General features: G+C 38.7%; 1 protein-coding gene and 1 pseudogene across 1 annotated transcript in view; one reads left to right on the top strand and one right to left on the bottom strand.

Annotated features, from left to right (window-relative positions):
* The window catches only part of LOC140228260 (uncharacterized), an 83,305-nt gene that overhangs the window by 37,387 nt on the left and 23,135 nt on the right, over positions 1–22,783 (bottom strand). Inside the window, exons 2-3 of the mRNA XM_072308487.1 lie at positions 15,725–15,843; positions 7,559–7,664 (exon numbers count right to left, since the gene is read on the bottom strand). Of these exons, the coding sequence (XP_072164588.1) occupies positions 7,559–7,664; positions 15,725–15,843 (225 nt within the window). The remainder of the gene's footprint in view (positions 1–7,558; positions 7,665–15,724; positions 15,844–22,783) is intronic.
* LOC140228259 (uncharacterized) lies at positions 9,995–10,878 on the top strand (annotated as a pseudogene).

The raw sequence follows: 22,783 nt of genomic DNA, 5'->3' as shown, positions 1-22,783 counted from the left end.
AGCATATATAGCAGCCTCAAGAGTAGCCCTTAGAGTAGCCCCTGTAAAATAATAATGATTCAAAAAAAAAAAAAATCCTCAAGACAAAAAATGCCTTCAAACCCCTTCTCCACTTCAAACACGACAGACACAATACTGTATACTTGGTCTCATTTCATATCACCTATCGAAACTGAAAACTGGAAACAAGGCAAACAAATGACCCACCTCAACAACACATGCTATATAGGGCCTACAATGTTTATGGGTACTTAAAATTGTAATACATGCAAAATTTACATGGCATATGATGCGCCTGCGTCCTGCTACACAGCCAAAACCATTTCTAATACATGGCCACTAATAATGGGTTACCCCGTTATAGCTTACTAGCATATGAAGGTCATACATTGCAGCCACCCCTACAGTATGTAAATTTTGTGTGGTCAGGTTCGCTTCATCCCCGTTTCATGCTTCATCCCTGTTTCACACTTCCTACCCTGCAGTTTAGCACCACTATAAGAGGGAAATTCACCGTTTCCTTCAGTGAGCAGTGGTCGACGCTGAGAAAAACTTCGTGCTTTACAGAGTTTAAATAGAGAGGGAATTCAAGACACAAGATTTAAGCCTCTACTGTGCTGATGAATCTGTGAGTTCATGGTTGGTATATATGTAGTTGAGCTGATGAAGTGTACAAGCATGGGTATGCTATAAAAAGAGCACACACACTGGATCAAAGAGAGAACGTCTAATGTACTAATCGAGATTCTGGGAAAAGGACACAGGTCACAGATGTAGAAATCCCTCATTTTGGGGACATGTAAGGTGAGAGACGGATAGAAGCAGGGTGCTCCTGCTAGGAGTGTTCCCGCTGAGACCAGACATATCGACTCATGGAGGCCTGGGATTCCCAGAAGTGTTGTGGCAAATGCAATCTCCTCTCCTCCTCATTGCGGTATTAAACCAAAGATGCGTACACAAACACTCCAGGCTGGATTGGGTGGCTGGCACCATGAAGAAGGGTGCATAACCTTTTTGAGGCAGGGCAGCGAGGGGATTAATCTTTAAAGGGAGAAACGGGAGACAGGTTGCCCAAGAATTAGGGATTACCAACGTGCTGGTGCCATGCTGTAAAGGTGCATGGCGTGAGATTGCTTTCTGCTATGCATTGTACATGGAATGATTACTTCCAGCTATACCGGCCACACGGTACACTTGACATCCAAAGCTTCAATTAAAAATCGAGTCTGCTCACCAAGCATCAATTATAATGGAGTCTATACATGTACACTACATGAAGGTCTTTTGTCTTTTGATGCTCCTCTTGCATTGCATATCCATGTGAGCAGGATATGATGGACAGCAAAACTAAATGAAATGTGAGGTTTTAAAAATGTTTCTCAGATGGAAAATCTGGACAATGGTTCTGTGACATTTATACTTTTCAGAGCATTCATTTCAGATACACTGGAGCGAAAAAAAAAACATTAGTTTTCATATATTACCACTGGCAGGCACATTGAATATTTCTTAATGCGAATTGAATATGCTCCATAAACCTGCACGTGTACCAGCACATGTAGCAGCATTGAATTTCTGAAAATAGATGCCTTCAGTAAACTTTCTATTAAACATGAAAAACAAAACCTTTTGTCAGGCAGTACAAACATTTAGCAAAATGCATGACACAGAAACTTATACCAGTGTATCAGTTTTCCTTTCGCATAGTGATTTAAAAAAAAAAAAATTCAATATGATACTTGGCAGCTGCAGAAAATATTTTTCTCTTGCTCTGTGACCCAGTACTGTAGGATGCTTTTGATTTCCACTTGTAAACAGATACAGCTGCATGCTCACATTTCTTAAAGACATAATTTACCATTTGTAGATGAAACAAAAACCCCTTTCTTAGTGCCCCAACATGTTCTAAAATGTGAGTTAGGGATAGAATCAACCAATGAAAAAATTTCAACGAGTATAATCGATGTTAAGTATTATTAAATACGCAAAATGTGAACAAGTTGTAATAAAAATTACAGTTATGGTTGAATGAGAAAAATAGTGATATCTCCTTATATTTTAGGCTTTATTGCAAAAATTGTATATGGTAGGATGTTTTGTGATACAACTGACCTATATGCATCAAAAGTGATATCTTGAACATTTTTAAAATCACTGCTCCCAGAGGTCAACTGGACCTTTAATATTAAGAAAGGCCGAATAAAATACATGCGAAACAGGACAAACCATACAAACATATCTAGTGCTTTGTTGTCATGTTGCCATGTGTAAAAATACAATAAAGGATATCCTGGTCAGTTTCCTGATTTGGAGAGTTTAATCCATTTTCAGTGCATTTGGTTTCAAAGATTTGGGTTAATACACAGCTCTCTGAGAGTCCACACTCATTTTCCAGGACCGGGTATTCAAACTTTTAATGAGGCATATAAATTATCACTGTTTTCTCATTCCAATTTGCGGGAAATATACTGGATGGCGATATGGTCATACCATCCAAGCAAATGAGTACACAAAGTGATTACAGCACTCAAAGCAATTTTGAGCAATCAACTATTAAGTTATCCTGTCTGTGTTATCTGTGCATTTCAGACAATTATCTTTGAGCCCCTAAAGTGCATTAAAATTAGCCATCCCAATTTGTGACAGATGCACACACAATCTTAAATGTCCTTCCACTGTGTACAAAGAGCCATGAAAAGGGTAGGCCTACATAAATGTGCCACAATATTGTATTTATACTTTAATTAAATACCAACACATGCAAATTTGAGTGAGCTCACTCTCAATCGAGACACCGACATTGAATGCTGGAATCAAAACTTCGAAGATCAATAACAAATCATAATTCTCTCTATAGGTGCTTAGGTTCGCAATGATACACGTACATGCAGAATCTGACACCTTAATCATGAAATTAAATGAATGCAATAATAATAAAGGATGACCTTTGTTTCCTATAGCAATTTCTTTCATAACCTTTAAAGACTCAATTATCAAACTGATCTACTTTTATGAAATTGGCTGGGGGAAACCTACATGTATCATGCAGATGAGTTAATCACGGCTGTGGGGGTGGGAGATACATGTCTTTCGTTATTGCTGATTACTTGTTTGTTTGTTTTTAATAAGAAAGCTATTCCATGTTATTTTTACTTTTGTGGCAAGGGATGAGCAAAGAGTAGGGCATGGGCACTTTGAGAAATGAAGGGTGGTGATGCGAGTGGGTTCAAAGAGCGAGGGGACAGTATGTAAAGAGGTGGGCAATAGTGCATGAGGTTTTGAAGCATTAATCATATCGATCAGTAGAACATTGTGTACATCATTTAATGAGCAAAATGCCCACAAAACAATATGAGACTCATTGCCTAAAAGTAAGCTATTATGAACACACTGGTAAGCATATGGACCCAACATCTTTTGAGGCACTTCAAAATGGGAAAGCAAGACGCATATATTCATTTGCAGTAGCAACACTCTGCATCTGAAGAGGTGAGGAATGAATCCTGCTAAATCTATACACAATACAAAAGCAGTCCTGTCAAGCTGCGCAGCCTACCATGTGATATGTTATGTGCATCAAATACAGGATATCCTTGTGTCAAGTTCCTATTTCTTTTCTAGTCGAGCAGACCGTTGATCGACTCAAACACTCGTGGCCCGTGAGACACAATTTCTGGGTACATCGTCGTAGGCACAATTCCACGCAGAAAAACACACTGCCACCTTGAAAGGTTACCAGACGACCCTTCACCACCTCCTCCTTGCACTTCTTTATTTAGGATGTTTACCTGGAGAAGGACACACGGAGCCACTTTCAAATGGTGCTGGTAAAAGAACATCCGCAGGCTTCCCACTTGAACACAGCTTCCCCTTCTCTTATTCATGAAGCATGGGGGCTTGTTTACATTTTTAAAGCATAGTCATTTTAAATGAATGCCACCTAAATCATAGAAAGAGGCAACAAAAACAAATCTGCATAAAACCATTTCCTTTCAGCCAAGAAGGTCTTTTTTTATGGGGGGGGGGGAGGGAAGGGAATGGGATAAAAAGAAGTAGGGATCATCAGTGAATCATTTGGTCTCAAGTTACAAATTAAAAAAAAAAAGAATCAAAGAAACCCTTTTGTTGTAATATGGCAGTACATAATAGGCCCACCAAAAAATATTGATGCAATCAAAACAAATACAAATAATAATAATAATAATAGTAATAATTTCAAGGCCTGATCAAAACATGATTTGTCTTCTTTCCACACTCTCTCAATCATATGGGCAATAAGCCCGTTCACACACAAGGGAAAAAGTGAGATTTAAAAATTGATTTTCTTATCTCGATCAAAATTTCAAAATTTTTTCCTGTGAGGACAGAAAAATCTCACTAATTTTCGTGATCCTAATCGCGACCCAACTCGCACTATTAAGTGTGATTTTTCAGAAAAATCACGATTATTTCGCCAAGCGTCGTGTGTGTGAGCGCGATCGAGATTCGGAAATCGGTATTTTTAATCCCATCGTTCGTAGCGCGTGCATTTTTAATCCTTTCGTTCGTAGCGCGTGCAAAACTTGCTGCGAAGGGCGATTTTTCCGTGTATGAACAGTCATAAAAAAAAAAATCGAAATTTGGATCGCGATTGTAATTTCGATTTTTGCTGTGTGTGAATGGGTGTAATGACAAGGACGTGCCCATGTTTGCATTTCACTCATGCAGGATGTCCCTTTTTCATCCCTGAATGCTGTGGAAACCTTCTGATATGCATGCAAACTTGGCCTTGTTTTATAATTATGGGGGAATACCACCCACTCAAACTCGGAGGGGGGGGGGGGGATTAAAAATGACAGCAATGGCAATCCATCATGGAAAATCCATGAGCATAATCCATTATATTACCTATAGAATCTAGCCATTGGGAGTAGGCCAATTTGCTAATGTATTCAAATTCAGGGATCATTGAGGACCTATAAATATGCTCATGCATCAACTGATACCTACTCAACACATATCAATACTTGAAATCCTGTGAGCAAGTGTTAATTGCAGCTTTGTTAAGCAAGACTCAAGCAAACTTTCTGGTTGTCAGAAGAAACCTAAGGTTATGTTATGCAGGCCTACATGATTATAAATGTTGATGAACCTGACTGATGAATGCCTAAAACACACGCAAGAAAGGCCGTGCCATATTCCTAGCAATTGTCAAGTTACATTTATCCAACTGATGTCTGACAAAAATGAAATTTGAAACTACACACCGCAGTGCAAGCATGTTGCTTGTGTAGTTTTGCTGGGTAGATTTTATCAGTTTAAAAAAAAAACACACAAAAAACAACTAATTGTTCTTTGCAGCATTAACAATCTCATTCACTTCCTTTCAAGTTGACTTGTCCTCTTTCTTCTGTCTTGCATACAGCACAATCTTTAAAACCAAGTTAAATTCTCTTGATTTTTTAGCTTCTTTTCACAACCAATTCACAGCATCTGCATAAAATCTGGGTTGCAATCATGAAGATTTCACTATCACTGTGTATACTGCATCATTTCTTTGTGAAAACATACACTATCTATATTCTGAAATTGTTATTAAAAATGTACTCACTTCTTTGACTGTGCTAACATGAGACACTCAATGAAGTTGCTTCAGCTGTGAACATACACTGTAAAAGACTTTAAAAAGACTTCACTTTGCTTTCAGAGAATATATTTGAAAAAGAATTTTATAGTAAATCATTAAAAACTGCTGATGACATTAAAGCAATGATACGGAGATTGCAGAATTCTGGGAGGAATTCTGTCTTCCAATTCTCTTGTACCTCAATGTCCTCACACATCAGATAACATAACACAAAGGATGGGGTGGATGTTAGGAGGAGAGGGGCTGAGAAAGAGAGGGGAGTCTGGGCAAAATCACCTCTTGAGTGTTACTGCTTTGATTTGTTCTATGAATAAGTTGCAATGAACATCACACATCTGATTAGTCATACCCTTGGTTAGGCGAATGGTAGTTGCCATATTTTGTCACATATTATGCAATTCTAAAAAAACAAACAAACCAATAACACTGTGGGCCTACAAGTTAATTGTACGGTAGTGCAGATCTATACGATGACCAGAGAACAAAACAGTTGTGAAAGATGTTTGTCATTTTTAAGCATAGACTTTTATATTGGAGTCTATGTAAGATGTGAGGGTCTGACAAATGGAATACACTAAAGTAATACAAAAGCTCTTTGTGTATTGGTTTGTGAGAAATGAACCATGAAATATCCATCAAGAGCTGGTCTTGTTGGATGAATCACCATGTTGGACAAAAGAGACCAGCGTGACCCACTAGAGTGTCACTGAATCTGCTGACCCACCATTATCCAAGGCAAACAGAATACTGAATTTAATGACAGTCATGAGGGCAAGGGGAGTTGTTATTAATATGTGTTATGTCCATGAGAAAAATAATATCAAGGCTGAACATTCTGTATCAGAGCAGGAAAAAAAAGCTTTGATTTGCATGTGAAATCTGTTCACATTGAGGGAAAAATGTCACACATGAGAGGAACACTGACATATGTTCACAGACTTCATGAGCAGCTCAGGGATCAGCAAGCTCTTTCCCTTCTACTGATGACAAGGTCCCCTTTACACACTTCTCAAGGCAAGAATTATGCTAAGCACCCCTTGCTGCTGCTCTGATACAAATCTAGAGGTTGCGATCTGTCCCATTTGGCCCAGAGTATTTCTTCTGATTATTTAAGTCACACTTTTTCACCCAATGACTGAATTAAAGCCTCTGAAGTCTCTTAACATTTCACAGAACCCAGGCGAGCACTATGCAAGTCATCCCTACATGTATCTTGCCCTTTTTTATTTCTAAAGGAGCCTAGAATTTTTTACTAGTATCAAGCTCTGAATTTTGATATCGAGATCAAGTCTTGATTTTGCCATGCTCTGCTATGACAGACTTCCCCTTGGAGCAAGATTACATTTTTGTTTCAGACCAGGCGATATAATAAAGGCAACCAGTTGGAGATTCAAAACTGCTTTAGTAAGAGAATTAAAAAGAGAAACTTTCAAAGAGATCAGTTTCATTTTCATTGTTTCGTGGCATCACACAGTAATTTATCAATACTAAAGTCAGGTTTGTCTCATCTTTAATGACTGGCTTGTCAAAAATACATGACCTTTCAGAATGTTTTTTTTTTTTCTTTCAATTGTTTGCTATTTTGTTTTTTAAAGTAGACCAAATCAGGAGTTTTCAGACCTTAGGATAGTTTATAACATGCATGCAGCACTGCAGTAGTAGACTTCCATTTAATGCGGGGAGTAAAGCGTGACAATCCAGTACACTCCTTAGCACTCTCACAAGATGCGCAATGCCAGCATCATAATCTAATGACGGCTGTCAAAACGGCACAAAGAAAATGTGGGTAAAGTGTGCCACTGCCTTCCGACCTTCCGTGTACTGGGAATCTTCAGCCCCATCAGGCATCATTTCATTTTTCATGACAACAGCAGCGCAATTATCGTCCACCCATTAGCCTCAGGATGAACGGCGCTACCGTCACAGGCTCACCTCTGCAGTACTCCATGAGAATGAGGACCTCGTACACGCCGCTGTTGCTACGGGTGATGCTGGAGTCCACGTACGGGACAATGTTCTTGTGGCCAGAGAGCGTCGACTGAAATGCACAAGAGGGAGGGGGGAAAAAATTGAAGGAAAGGAAATAAATGCATTGACATAACAGCAGACATCTATGATGAGAAAGTGCCTCAGCTTTGGCAGAAATTGTTTGGTATCGATCGAAAAAAAAACCTATGGGAGTTACCACCAGTTAAAGCAAGACTGATGGACCTTCTGGCACTGCTGCACACAATTATCAAATTGAAGTGCCATATTTTGTGCTGCCATACTTTCACCAAGAGTGATATGATTCTTTCTTCTTCTCTTATTCTAATTACCTCCTCTCCTCTTCTTTTCCTCTTGCTTACTGATCGCTATTAGTCTTTTTTTTTTTTTTTACTAAAAGGTCGTTTATCATGTTTCTGTACTGCTGTTGGCTCCTGGGCCACTAGTAGGCTTCTCAAATATTAATGTGAATGTGTGTGTGTGGGGGGGGGGGGGACTTAAACAAAACGACCACTACCCCGTTACAGGATCATTTTCTTCTCTACCTTCTTTTCTATAATTCTTGTTAGTGATGTCTACAGATTGCAATTTTGTGAATAATGTTTCCATTGGACCTACTGTTGCATCTTGCTCAGAATTGAAACCCCCTCCCCCTTCCTCCCCCCCCCCCCCCACGTAAGCTGAAAGGGGTAGCCATGCCATGAGCCTTTGTCTTTTCATAGATTTCTCCGTATAAAGTTACCAGTATTCACATTGAATAAGGTACTTTGGTGCAGCGAGTTAGAAAGAGGAAAAAAAAAAAAGACCACAGTCTGGCACTCAGGCTACCAAATCCTAGGACAAATGCATCTAGGGATCGATCGCTGCAACCACTGAATGTAATTCAGTTCTTCAAGATGTGGCCCTGAGCAAGTACAATCCCCTGATAACAGGTAAGTTCCTGCACAGGGTCTTCCTCGTCCAAGATCAAATTGTGATTATTTGGTCATGCAACAAGACTTTTTGACCTTCAGTATCAGTCAGTCCGCAGCGTCGTATGCTAATGAGCAAATCCACCAAATTTATTCCACGCGCAGGAATTCTGCGCATGTGTCTGGCGACGAGGCTTTTCGTCGACGCAAAATGTATATCCCCAACATCGCTCGTTGTTACGTTGCCATGAACCTGTTTCCCGAGCCGTGACCGGGTAAGTCTTGCAGTCCAATAAAAGACGATTAATTCCATACTTTTTTTAGCCGAATTTGACACTTTTTGAGGGAGATACAATGGATATAAGAAGCTGCTTGCGATAGAATCTGATTTTGACATGCACTGATACATTGCTGGATCCTGACCCATCTACAACTCCTATGGTTATTTTAGTCAGTTATTTGAATAGATGAGATTCTAGCGGAAATTTTGATACCAGCCTCATTTTGGCTCAAAAATAAACGAAGTGATCAAAATTGCACCCAAAGTCGAAGCAAATTTCCGAAAATATTGGTTTTGCGATGCCATCTGTATGCATGTAGGGTCACGTGACCTTCACGTTAACGAGAATTCCGGACTCGATTTTGTCTCTGCAGTGGCAAGTTTTGATCGCGCACGCACTGGCCGTAGTCCCGTATGTACAATTAGATGTCCTGTTCTGTAAAATAGTCGTCCACGGTATCGTATCACAGCTAGCGCTACTACTGGTTAGAACTAAAAGTAGGCCTAGGTCTGTAGAGATCGATATAGATCATGACAGAGTACGATCTACTAGTAAAATGTACATGACATCAGTCAATTTCCCTTGTTGTATTTGGCATAGACCCTGCACTATGTTATTATCATTATTATCATTATTTTTAATAGAACCAACAGTTAAGTTCTACATTCTATAGTTTGATGAATTCAAAATACATTATGATGGTATGGGAATATGTACAATCATAATAATGTACCACCTCATACTAGTCATACTATCACAGTTGTAGCATTAGCATTTTGACAATTTGAATACAATGGGGTGATGTACCAATGTTTTTGTGACAAATGAAATATTATTTACTTCTGGTTCCACTGTGTTTTAATAGACTTGACAAATGCATGTTTCGTATACTACGTTCATGCCAAATGCCATTTTATTTTCATCTCAATTGTTGCTATTTCACTTTTTTCATTTGCCTCTTTGTAAAATTTCTATAATGATCTTTGAACAATAGAAAGACAATGCTCTCCTTTATAAATGCCATTGGAATTGAACTGTATAAATTCCAGTTGTATACATTTTTGCAATTAGTTTCATTCCTGACAAATATTTAGAATGATTATAATTGTTGTGTAATTGAATTGTACTGTAGTCCTTCTCAAAGTATATATATTTTTTGAACTCTGAATTAACCTTTCAGCACCAACCCCTTGCGAGATGTGTGCCACAAAAGCAGCTTCTTGCCAAAGGTGTATGAAGACACCAACCAAACACCATCTCCTGCCCCAAGCCAACAATGCCCCACCAAGCCAGCCACTGCGGGGACACCAACCCAGTCAGCTCCTGCTCTACGCCAAGAGTGCTCAAGAGACAGAACATCCAAGCGTGTGACCCTCCCACAGGAACTGGTAAATTGGATACAGGATTGCATCTGTAAATTATAATTCTTGCTCTTTTCAACTTGCACTCAAGTTCCTCAAACAGGGATTAATAAATTGAAATTTTAGTTGGTACAGTTGTATTGTAATTTTTTGTTAATGATTATTGAGCAATAGAAAAAGTGTAATGTTCTTATTTAAGATGCCACTGAACGTTAAGTCATGAAATTTAATTGTACACATTTTAAGAGTAAAATGAATTATGGGCAGTAGCTTGAATGACTGTAATCCTTCTCTGGCTGTCATGTAATTGTAGTTCTTCTTGAAGAATATTTTTTAAACTCTGATTTGCCTTTCAGCACCAACCCCTTACCAGATATGTGCCACAAAAGCAGCTTCTTGCCAAAGGTGTATGAAGACACCAACCAAACACCATCTCCCCTGCCCCAAGCCAACAATGCCCCACCAAGCCAGCCACTGCATGGATACCAACCCAGTCACTGCAGGGATACCAACCCAGTCAGCTCTTGCTCAACGCCAAGAGTGCTCAAGAGATGGAACATGCCGGAAATGCTCCATTACAGCTTGTTTGTATGACCCTCCCGCAGGAACTGGTAAATTGAATGCTGTACAGGATTGCATCTGTAAATTATTATTCTAGTTAAACCCATTTTGTTTGGTCAGTATAACACTCAAGGTGTATCCCCAAGTCAGTAGAATGCTCAAGAAGATCAACTGCTGCCCCCTCATTCTGCTCTTAGGTTTCACAGGTTGTAATCATGCTGGGTGAGAACTGTCTGGGCAAATGCCCCAGACATGTCCCACTATTCATGTATCCAGACATCACTCAATATGGCTGCTTTTCAGTTATTCAGGAAAAACTCTGGACTTTTTTGGGATTTACAAGAGACATTGAACAAAGAAGAAATAATGTTGCATATTTAACAAGACAATGTTGATGTAAGAAAAATAAGTGTGTGAATAAGCAGTGCAAATGTAAAAAACAGGGGCAAAATTGTGGTCCTGGTTGTACATGCAGGAATTTTACAAATTTAGATAACCATGTAATTATGGAAAGTGAAGGTAGTGATAGTGACAATGTAAAATCTAGACACTGCAGATTTGTCTGAAAATGGTATAGCCTTGCTTGCATTGTGATCAAAGTTGCACAAACCAAGCATATGTGCATTTATACCTGTTTACAGAAACTTCTTTTTATTTCTTTTGTTTCAACAAAAAATTAAGGGGGGGGGGGGGTGTGCGCCGGTTGCGGTCCTCCCTGGATCCGCCACTGTGAAGATGTGTCAGTCAGTTTTGATAAGTTATTTTATCTAATGCAGTGTGTGAAGAATGTGTGTGAATAATGAACATGTATTCATCTAAGAGCAATCCTACCTCTGCATACTACTAGTATACTGATTCTTTGTTTTAGCTTTCTCGTTTAAAGCCTGTATTGTAGTTTATACATTTATGAATTATGTTATTTGCCCTAGGTTTGTGTGGCAAACTAAAGTTTTGATGGGCAGAATGTGACCAAATACCTACCCTCATCAAATTTGAAGTTCCACATACTGTAACAGTGGATATTTTCGCGCTTGGCCGGGTAAGAAGAGTTTCGCGTGATTTTAATTCCACGGAATCAAGACATCCCACACAGGAATATATGGCAAGCAAAAATATCCACATACTTTTATTTTCGCGCTAGTTTTTTGGTTGCGCGATATGCACGAAAATTTCAACAACGCGAAAATTTCCACTTTTACAGTAATCATTCTCTTACAAAGCTTTTATGTATGTGAAAAGGAAAGTACAAATACAGGTGTATCACTGAAAGTAGCTGTGTATGACAAAGGAGGTACTAAGCCTCCTTGGTATGGTATTATATTGTATGTATAATAGATACCAGGCATGCAGCCAACATTTTTAAAGACGCGTATAAGATTGGGAGAGAACTGGAATAACGAAATGTTGGACATCAGATACCTCAGTCTATGAAAATGTGAGTTATATACAGCTGAGTTATTACACTGAGAAATACGCGTGTTGTCACAATCATTCCTATGACTACCACTTATGTATGATACACTTACATGCGTTGATGATCTGATTGGTTAAGCATGTACAAATTCATGTGGTTGCTATCATTATTACATCATAATAATACAAATTGATCTTGACTGCAAGTCAGCATGCTCATAAGAAACGCACAATGCCTCTACTCAGATACCACACTCGGGCATTGCCATAAGCATTCCCCATGACTACCACTTTAAAGGAAATATTCATTTTGTTTATTTTCATAATTGTTATTGTGAACCCTGAGGAAGACATTCATGTATTCTTCGAAAATTCAGCCTGAATAAATAGCGCTGTTGGACTGAAATGCATTACTACTCCACTTCGCCATCTTTCATATACTGTATAATAGTCCGTCGCTGGGGTGACAAGACCTTGTATCTGCAATTTTGGTGAAAATGACTTTTTTGGATTAATGGTCAAATAATGGGTTAAGTGATGTCCTGTCCAAATCCCAACTGTCTTACTCCAAAAATGAAGCCACCACGGCATGTCAAAGGAAAGGCTATCCCATTCGCTACAGTGCTTTGGCCGCCATGTTTTTTGGCTCTCCTGAACCTTTGACATTTTGTAGATACTGTACGTGGTCTTGTCGCCCCAGCGACAATATATATATATATATATATATATATATATATATATATATATATATATATATATATATAGCATATATATATGCTGTTCTTGCCAAATACATGTAGTACTAGTGGTACATGTGCCTTAAAAGATGTAAACAACCAACCTTGCCAACAGAAATGTTTTTGTTTTGTTTGTTTTTTTGCATCACATCCTGTTTAACAAAGAGCAATAATGTTTACTATATTTTGTTAGTTTGTTATGAACTTTAGGGTAATCCGTATGATAATGAAAAGTTTTTTCCTGTCATCCTATACTGCCAAGTAGTTGAAAAGATAATGCAGAATAACTGAAGAGCGTTGTGGAAACTGGGTAGAGGAGAGAGAAAGAAAGAGAGAGAGATGTCCAGTTTAAGGAGGGGAAAACAAGCAAGAGTGTGAAAGTCGTGTCTTGTGGAATTTGAATGTGGATTTCAAATCAGTGTAAATTAATGAATGCTACACTGATGATTACTTTTTTCTGTTTTGATAAAAAGGCTCGAGTACACATACATGTACATCAATCTGTACAATCCATAGTAGATTTTCAGCTTTTGTTCTCTTGTCTTGCTAGCAGCTTGCTTCCATCCACCAGAGACAAATGATGAAATGTAAAAAAATAATAATAATAATAATAAAACATGAAAGATATATACATTGTATTTAAATATCTAAGAACATAACAGATCCGCAAGGAAGCCAGCTTGCTTTGACTATCGTCATTCTCTGAGTCCCATCAGTGATTAGTTACCACAGCCTATGTACCGTCTTGTCATCTGGACACTACAATGACCAATGCACCCATTCACACAAGTGTCCAGAGAAATACAAGTACACCTATGCTGGACTAGGACTACCACTGGCTGCTGCTGGCACTACTGGTATGGTATTACAAGTGTACTAGTACTACTAATTAATGTACTAGTAGTCCACTACTACTATAGCTACTACAGTGTACTAGTACTACTATTAGTGCTACTACTACTACTATACTATAGCTACTTACTACAGTGTACTACTACTAGTTCATAACAATCATAGGCACGTATAGATATACACGTGATACTTCTTACGGAAATACCTGCTTCTGTGGTTCACCAAAGCGAGTGTTCGGTGCAGTTACCGTTTTTGCTGCAATCGCAACACTGCAAAACGAATACTTGGGACTACACTGACGGGTTCGTGTTTGCACTCTGTATATATTCACATTCTTCTGTCGATTCCTTCATTTATTTTGATCGATTGGACTCATCAAAAGACGAGATACATACTGAAATGTGATAATAAGTGTTCAAATCAACTTCAAAATGGTTTGATGTTAGTCTATAAACAGTTAGTTTTACGTCGGGCCCGGCAAAAGCAGAAGCCGTAAGTGGAGATTCACTATGACGTCATTCATGGCAGCCTCTGCAGACGGTAATCGACCAATCACAGCACAAGGAAATCGGATTGTCTTCATTAGGGCTAGTTGACAGTGTAGTTGCTCTAGATTTTGCTGGATCCTGACCCATCTACACGAAATGACCCATAAAGAGTTACATTATTCGATTGATTGATACATTTCCCCCCATTTCGTGATGCTTTTTTATTAACTCATTGTCTAGAAAAGTGAAATTTACCGGATGATTTTGAATTGAATTATTTTTTTTTCAACACGATTTTTGATGTGAAATTATAAAATGTTATCGCAGTCTTTTCTACTTGATATTATGATTTCTGAAAAATTCAGAATTTCGCTGATCATCTGCAAAAAAACCTGGTTTGATATCATGCACATGAAGTGAAATATCGCAGATTGAAAACCAGTCCTCGAACACGGCACGAGAGACCATTTCAAGGTCACACCGCTGCGCTGTAGAATGATTTAGACACATTTTCGCGACGCTGCCGGCTGGCTGGTATGCCGCAACACGCACTGACTGAAGCCCCACAATAGAGCTGTCAATGTTGGCATGATTCTGGTCAGAAGGGCCAAATGTGGGTGTTCTGCAATTTACTTTGAACAATTTCCATTTAAATAAAGTTGCAGAAAATGTGATAGCCTATCAACTTTCCATGAACTCGCTTTGATGCAGAGCTGCCAAATGACATCCAAATGACATATTGTGGTGTGCAAGGCAATTTACACTGGCCTCTACAATTGTCAATAATGCACACACATGGTAAATGTGATGGCTGCAATTGCCATTTCCCAGCAGATCTTTTTTTTTTTTTTATTTTTTTTTTTTTTAAGGAAGATTGTAAAATGGCACATGGTACTGTCTATCATATCACAAGGACACAGATTTACCACATGGAAGAAAGCAAAAAAGCATCTGAACACTTAATATTAGACATTTCACAATCAACTGTAATTTCATTGAGACTAGAGCGCACAAGCCTACAGCGGCGCACAAAGGGTAAATTAGTCCAGTCCCGTCCAGTTCAGTCCAGTTACTGGGCAAGTACATTTTTCATGAAGAGAGAAAAAAAAAACTATGAACAAAACATGGCAAGACAAACAAAAAACAAAAAATCAAATGCAACCATTGTGGACATGTCATGGACATGCCAATTAAGCCAGTAAATCATTCAGATGACTACCTGATGGTATTCTTGTATGTTTTCAAAATTAATGTAAGTATAATGGCAATTGACCCAGGTCAGCTACATGATGTGGAAGGCAATGTCCAAAAAAAAAAAAAAAAACAATATTCACAAACCATGCATTCGTGATTTAAAAGGTGATCATGATTGCCGAGGAAAAAACAAACCAAAAATCACATAAACTGAACATGCTGTCTACTTGCCACACACAACTGTGACAGAACACACATAAAGCTTTTGTGAAATGGTACCAGTATGTTCGCAACTTATGAAAATTTATACCCACCATGATTTTGATCTCTCTTTTGCAGACAACCAAATCCTGGTCATTGTTGACAAACATCCGCTTAAGGGCGTAGTGCATTCCATTGCGACCTTTTACCAGAAAGACCAAGGCAAAGCCACCTGTAGAATGAATACGGTATAAAAGACAGACAAGAGTAACATATGCGAATATCAACAGACACTACTTTTGTACACAAGACAGTTGTTTTTCTCATATCTAACTATACTGAATTGACCACACTAAAAACTGATAACCATGTGCACTCTGGTTTTACCATCCTTTCCTCGTGGCAAAATCCTTTTTCTTCTTTCTTCCAGTACACGTGGGAAAATGACACGTTTTCATTTGCTTCATGTACTGTACTTGAATTTCCAAAGTGCACTTGATGAACTTCAAAATTGCACAGAGTTATTTCTGGAAGTACTGTGTAGTGTCTACCAAAACAAAGGCTACTCAAAACATATGCAATGTGCTTTGCTCTGCATTTGTATTTGTATTTTTTTTTTTTTTTTTAGTGGTCTTTACTGAGCGGTGCCCTCAAATTTACATGGGTTCTTCTAATCAACTATAATTTTCTTATCTGAGACTTATCAAATGGAGGATAAAGTATGAAGTCCACACCTGAAATGAGTCATGTACAGTCTATCTCTAGCCAGTGATCAGACTCTGTTTACAGTTCTACATGGTACCTCTGGTGTTTGCCATCAAGGCATGGAGGTCAGAGATATTACAATTTTGTGGAAGGCTTCTGTGGAGAGCACTTATTTGGTATTGTGGGCACGAGGTTACTAGCAGCTTGGTTCCTTTGTTTCAGCAGCACTAGGGGGAGATTCAGCAAGTCCTGCATTACAGAATCTAAAATCCCTTGTTTGGCTTCCTCCCAAACCCTCTACTTTGATGTCTTTGTTTTCATTCTGCTTTGTCCCTCCCCCTTCCCCCAAGGGACAGAGGAGGAAATAGGAGCAAAACATGAGACACAAATATAATATGCAGGCACCCGCAGGAGTGTCTGAGGTATCATTATTGCGACACTCGTGTGCAAAACTGGATTGCTACATGTATGAGGTATACTACACATCTGTCACACTTCACGCCTGCATCCTTCCCAAGAGTCAGGCTACTGCAACAGGCCTCAGGGCTTTGCAACACAGACAAAATGACAAGAAGTAGGGCCTATACTGTATAGACATGTGTCTGTACCTCAAATATATGGTACAACTACAAAATGGCTGTTGCACAAATTACTGTACTTCTCTAGATCAATCCCCAACAATGGCTGTGCATGGAGGTCTACACAATGATATTGATAATAATTATAATAATTACGATCACAATTATCATCATCAACTTGATAATAATACAATGATAAAAATAGCGATAATATGGTAGTGATGCAGTGTTTTAACACATTGTACTTGTTTACCATGGAGTTTAAATTTCAGTCAATTCATTTTTCCCCGCAACTACAAGATGCACTCATTCAATTTTACAGTGGCTTTTTCCCCCTCAAAGATGTACATTGTACATCAAAGTACTGTATACGTCATGTATTTAGCGAGTCTAAATTTACCCAAATCAGAACTTCCCAACAATTTCGCGAGTGGTTAAATTCGTGATTGTGGAGCACTGTACTGAACGGAGAAATGTAGAGGTCTACGTGTGTATGTCACATTCATATCGGGATCAGAGTCATTACATTGTATTTTCGGGTGTCTTTAATTTCGCGAATAGCACCTGACTTGCAAAATTTGTGTAAATAAAAATGTCGCCAAATATTCAGCACATAAAAATGTAGTACATCAATATGCTTATTAGTACAAACATTACAATCAACATCAACAAATTCTAATCTATACTGTATATGCCGTCATCTATCTATTCACCTATCATGTAAATGGCTCCTGCTAGTCAGTGCTACTAATGTAGTGCTAGAGTACAACATTCTGCAAGTTACATCAGTCATTTACTTGTGCTCAGTACATATCACATCTACAGTGTATGCCTATTTAAATGATGTAAGTTATTGTGTACTCAGACATTGTCATTGCAAAGACACATCACTTCAGACAGCTTCTTTCAACATTCCTTTCCATACTATACTGTACCAATTTTGACACACTGTACTGTGGCATGTACATGTACAATGTACATACAGTGAAAATCTATGGATCAATTAGTGCGAGGGCCGAAGACGCACTTGGAATGTTACTGTGTTTCAAGTCTGCAACACAGATGATGGTGTCAACAAACTTTTGATGCAAGTCCGTCCACCCTTTCCCCTCCATGCATGCATTCCCAGGCTGATGACTCACAGCAGTCACAAGGACTCTACATGCTCTGTATGATATACAGTTGTACATACCAGGTACTCCAACCATTCCTAATAACATTCATATTATATGAGACAAGTGAAATTAGTAGAGGCTACTATGTAATCCCGTGAGATTTTTGTGCCAAAATTGATTTTTTTCACTAACTTTGTCAATTTGGGGGTGCTGAATCCAAAAAACTTTGGTTCCATTTTTTCTGACCACGTCTTCAGCCGCCATTTTGAATTTCAAAATGGCCGCCCTTGCAGACTGTATTTTGACCCATATTTCATAGAGTGAGCATTGTAGAAGCTTAAGATTTGGTGCAAAATGCATGGGTGTGATGTTAGACACTCTGATAAATCTCTGTCTGATATTGTGGATTGTTTTGATACAATTTGTAGGCTGCCATTTTGAATTTCAAAATGGCTGCCATAGCAAGCTGTATTTTTACCCATATCTCATAAAGTGAGCGTTGTAGAAACCTCAAACTTGGTGCAAAATACATCGTTATAAAGTCAAACACTCTGATATATCATTTTCTGATATTATGGATTGCTTTGTAGAGTTTGTAGGCCGCCATCTTGAAATTCAAAATGGCCGCCATAGCGTTTTTACCCATATCTCAGTTTGCAATTATTGTAGAAGCATCACATTTTTAAGAATGCACATGCTTGTGGTGTCCAATGGTCCATCAAAGCTGTTTCCTAATTGTGGATCATAAGATAGACCACCATGTTGAAATTCAAGATAGCCACCATAGAAAACATAACTAGAAATGTCGCTACAGCGACTGGTTATACCCCCGCAAAACAACATTTCATAAGCTTTGGTCAAAACAACATTTCATAAGCTTTGGTCAAAAAACTGAGGAAGTAGTTAAATCCGCAAGATCTTTCCTTGATCTTCTGCCATTAATATGCCGTTACCATGGCAACGTACTTTCGGGTACTGTCGAAAAATGCGTCTTGCACATCTACAACCAAAGGCACACATCTGTACCAAGTTTCATGGAAATTGGGCAAAAACTGAGGAAGTAGTTTGCAACACAAAATTTTCCATCATTTTGGCTCATAATATGTGAGCTGTTACCATGGCAACATACTTTTTGTCACTGTCAAGAAATGTGTCATGCTGACCTATATCCTAAGACAAACATTCAATATGAATTCCATGAGAATTGGAAGAACACTGATGAAGCAGTTTTGCCATGAAGCATTTTGCCCTACATTTTACCAATAACATGCCGTTACCATGGCAACGCACTTTTTGCCACTGCGGAAATATGTGTCTTGCACATTAACATATTCAGATGAACATCTGTACCTAATTTCATAAAAATTGATCAAAAACTGTGGGAGGAGTTCGCGACGCAAGATTTGTACCCATTTTTGCCCATAATATGCCGTTACCATGGCAACGTACTTTTGGGTACTGTCAAAAAATACGTCTTGCACATCTACAACCCAAGGCACACATCTGTGCCAAGTTTTATGGGAATCGGTTGAAAACTGAGGAAGTAGTTCGCGACGCAAGATTTGCAACGGACCGACCGCCCGACCGCCCGACCGCCCGACCGACCGCCCGACCGACCGCCCGACCGACCGCCCGACCGACCGACCGCCCGACCGTCCGCTGATTCCTATATACCCCCTTCAAACTTCGTTTGGCGGGGGTATAATTATAATACTGTGGTAAGCGCCTTAGATGAATGTGCCAAAATTGTCCTAGTTACACTGAATTTATTTCCAGTTCACACAGAATGACAACCATCTCTCTATTCAAAATGGCCACCATAAATTCAAAATGTAAGGATGAGGTTCTAATTACGTCATCAAGATATGCTGAGGGGCAAGAACTGCGTAAGGGGGGAGGGGGCATACCACTGTCCGATAGTGTGGGCAAGCGTGTAAGCGTTACATCCCATATAGCCAGGCGGGTATGCGGTTTGCAAACTGCGCGCTAAAACGGTTCGTTTTTGCCTCTCAGGCAACACGTTATTTTGCGTTGTGGAACCTCGTTGATGATTATATTTAATCCCAATCAATGAATATTTGTATAAAAGCAAGCATTGATGCAATTGAAGGTGATCTTAAAAAACTTGATGCTGCCTCAAGAGAATGAAGACAAACGAGGAAAAGTTTTGCAATGGCAAGAAATGCTATGGTCACCCTACCAGGCATCCCATTCACAAGCTTGTTTGTTGGCCATAAACTGAAACACTTAAGGTTTGATAGATATAATTATTTCTGGAATAACACAGAATACAGAAGGAATAAGTAGGCTTTTCCTGATTGCCCTTGAGTGGGTCATCTTCAATTATCAAGACTTCCAAGATGCTTATTGCTGTACAGCCAATTATTCTAAAGCTACAAAGGAGTAATGATAGCTCAGTTCTGTGGCGCTTGCATCCATCAGAATTCCTCCACAACTTAGAAGATCATCACATGAGGGTAATGTAAGAAATTGACACTGCCTTGAAGCTAATAAATGTGGTGTTTGGCAGTCAGGTATCAGAAACATTCAAGGGAGATACTCTAGAAAGAGATGAAAAGGGCAGTTTTAATGTTTTGTACTAAGAATTTGTATCTGCGAGAATTAGAATATATTAATGTCTGGAATATTGTGAGAAAGGCCAAACATTCAGCTCGTGCAAAAAAAAAACCAACAACACCATGTAAGATTGGATCCAAAGTCATTAAGCTTAAGGGATCGCAAATTCTTCATAACATTTCTCCTGGTTCTACAGCCTGATACATGTAGACCTGTCATTATCCGGTCATTGCTGAACGATACAATTATTGAAAGGTATAAGTTCTAAGCAATTCCACAATCACTCTCCATCTCATTGTTTTATGGCCTTATCCTCATTCTCCCTATGAAAGGTTCATTTTTCCTACCCATGAATGCCTTAGAAACTCAAAAAACTGAGCCAAATAATAAGCCTGAAAGTTGAAATACTGAGCAGTCAATTCCATCTGACACAGAGACCATGGAAAGAAAAAAAAATGCCATGGGAGTTACTGTCACCCGTCACTCACAAGAGATAGCCTCATTCCATTGTATGTATTAGAGCAACGAGAAAATCAGAGATATTGAAGATTATTACGTAGACTCTAACATTTTAATTATCCTGATGGATCTTGTAGGTTTGCTTCACTTACTGCATTGCATGTTGTCTGCTCCATCACTGGAAAAGGAAATGATAAAGGTACAATTGACAATTTTGAGAGATTATGCTCTGCAGTTTGTTGCGAAAAAACAGGAACTGCTAAAGGTCTGCTTTTTAATGCCTTTCATGGCGCTGGCTGAAGTTCAAAATTTGAGGATGTCTCCAAGAGCAGATGGACCAAGAAGTATCTAAACCTTGAATCATGCAGAATGTGCTATGACACAGTCCGTGCCTTCCAGAAGTTCGGCGTGGATGACTTCAACCAGGACAATTTCCCGCTTTACCCTCGAAGAGACTTGACGATATAACCAGAGAACGAACCTCGTAAACTCTCACAACCTAATTTGTGCCTCTAAATATTAGATTGTAGATATTTCGAAAGGGTATGCATAAATTTTTCAATTATTATAAAATGCTTCGAACTTCCTACATCAACGGTAGCCACAGAATTCATTATCATGCTCAAAAGCAAGAAATGCAAAAGTCATTATTTCTGGAAGAATTTAGAACTAATTCTCCCCTGTGTACAGCTTTAGAGTGCTGTTTCTAAACATGTACAGGGAATGAGCCTAGAAAACATTTAATTATCTAAGTGACTATCCCATGAATTGTTACAGTATATAGTTCTAATAATGTAAGTTCTTACAACCAAATCGTCTAAATGGGGCATTATTTAGTCAGTCAGACACAGTTATTGAGAGGGGTTTTTCTAAGTCCTTTGTTTTTAACATCAAAATCACATGATTTCCCATTCACAAATTTTACCCAAATGCTATGCTTTTAAAGGAATGTTTCACATGGCAGCATTTTTGCATTTCAACACAACAGTGTACCTACAGGACAGGAAACACTTGAAGTGATTGACTTATACATGAGTGTTTCACCATGCTCGGGTTTGCAGTTTAAAGATCTTAGAGCACCAAATATGGTCGAAATACATCTTGAATTTCAAGAGTGGCAACCAATACAAATAATCCATTATTACAGAATGTATAGGCCCTATGTGTGTGTGTGTTTAAAGAATGTACACTGTAAGCCACCATAAGCATTGATATGTCTAAAAGTTGCTTGTAACCAGAGATATTAGCTGAAAAGCAGCCATTTTGAATTCTAAGAAGGCAGCCTTGAAAGTTAGGCCTATCTGCAATTTTAGGGATGGGAAAAGTGCATCTGAATGTTCAACATTATGAGTCCGGTTTATGCCCGAAATGTGAACTGTCTGTATTGCGTACAACATGAGATATGGGTCAAAATATACATTCTGGTATGGCGGCCATTTTGAATTTCAAGATGGCCAACTTTAATATCAAAATGAACCATCGTTCACTCAGAAAAAGATTTTCAGAATGTCTGACAACATACGTATGCTCTCTGCCCCAAATTAGAACCTTACACAATGCATAAGATATGAGATACCGGTCCAATTACATTTGTTATGGTAGCCATTTTGAATTTCAAGATGGCCGCTAAGGAAAATGATCCATCATTAAATAAATAAATGTACATATTAGTGTGACTGACATCATAAGCATGCTTTTTGCCCCAAATTTATACTGTACATAGTGCTTACAACCTGAG

The sequence above is a fragment of the Diadema setosum genome, chromosome 5, assembly GCF_964275005.1.
Source record: "Diadema setosum chromosome 5, eeDiaSeto1, whole genome shotgun sequence".
In the NCBI taxonomy this organism is placed as follows: domain Eukaryota; kingdom Metazoa; phylum Echinodermata; class Echinoidea; order Diadematoida; family Diadematidae; genus Diadema; species Diadema setosum.
The sequence above is the reverse complement of the archived record's forward strand: the minus strand, read 5'-3'. Positions and strand labels throughout refer to the sequence as shown.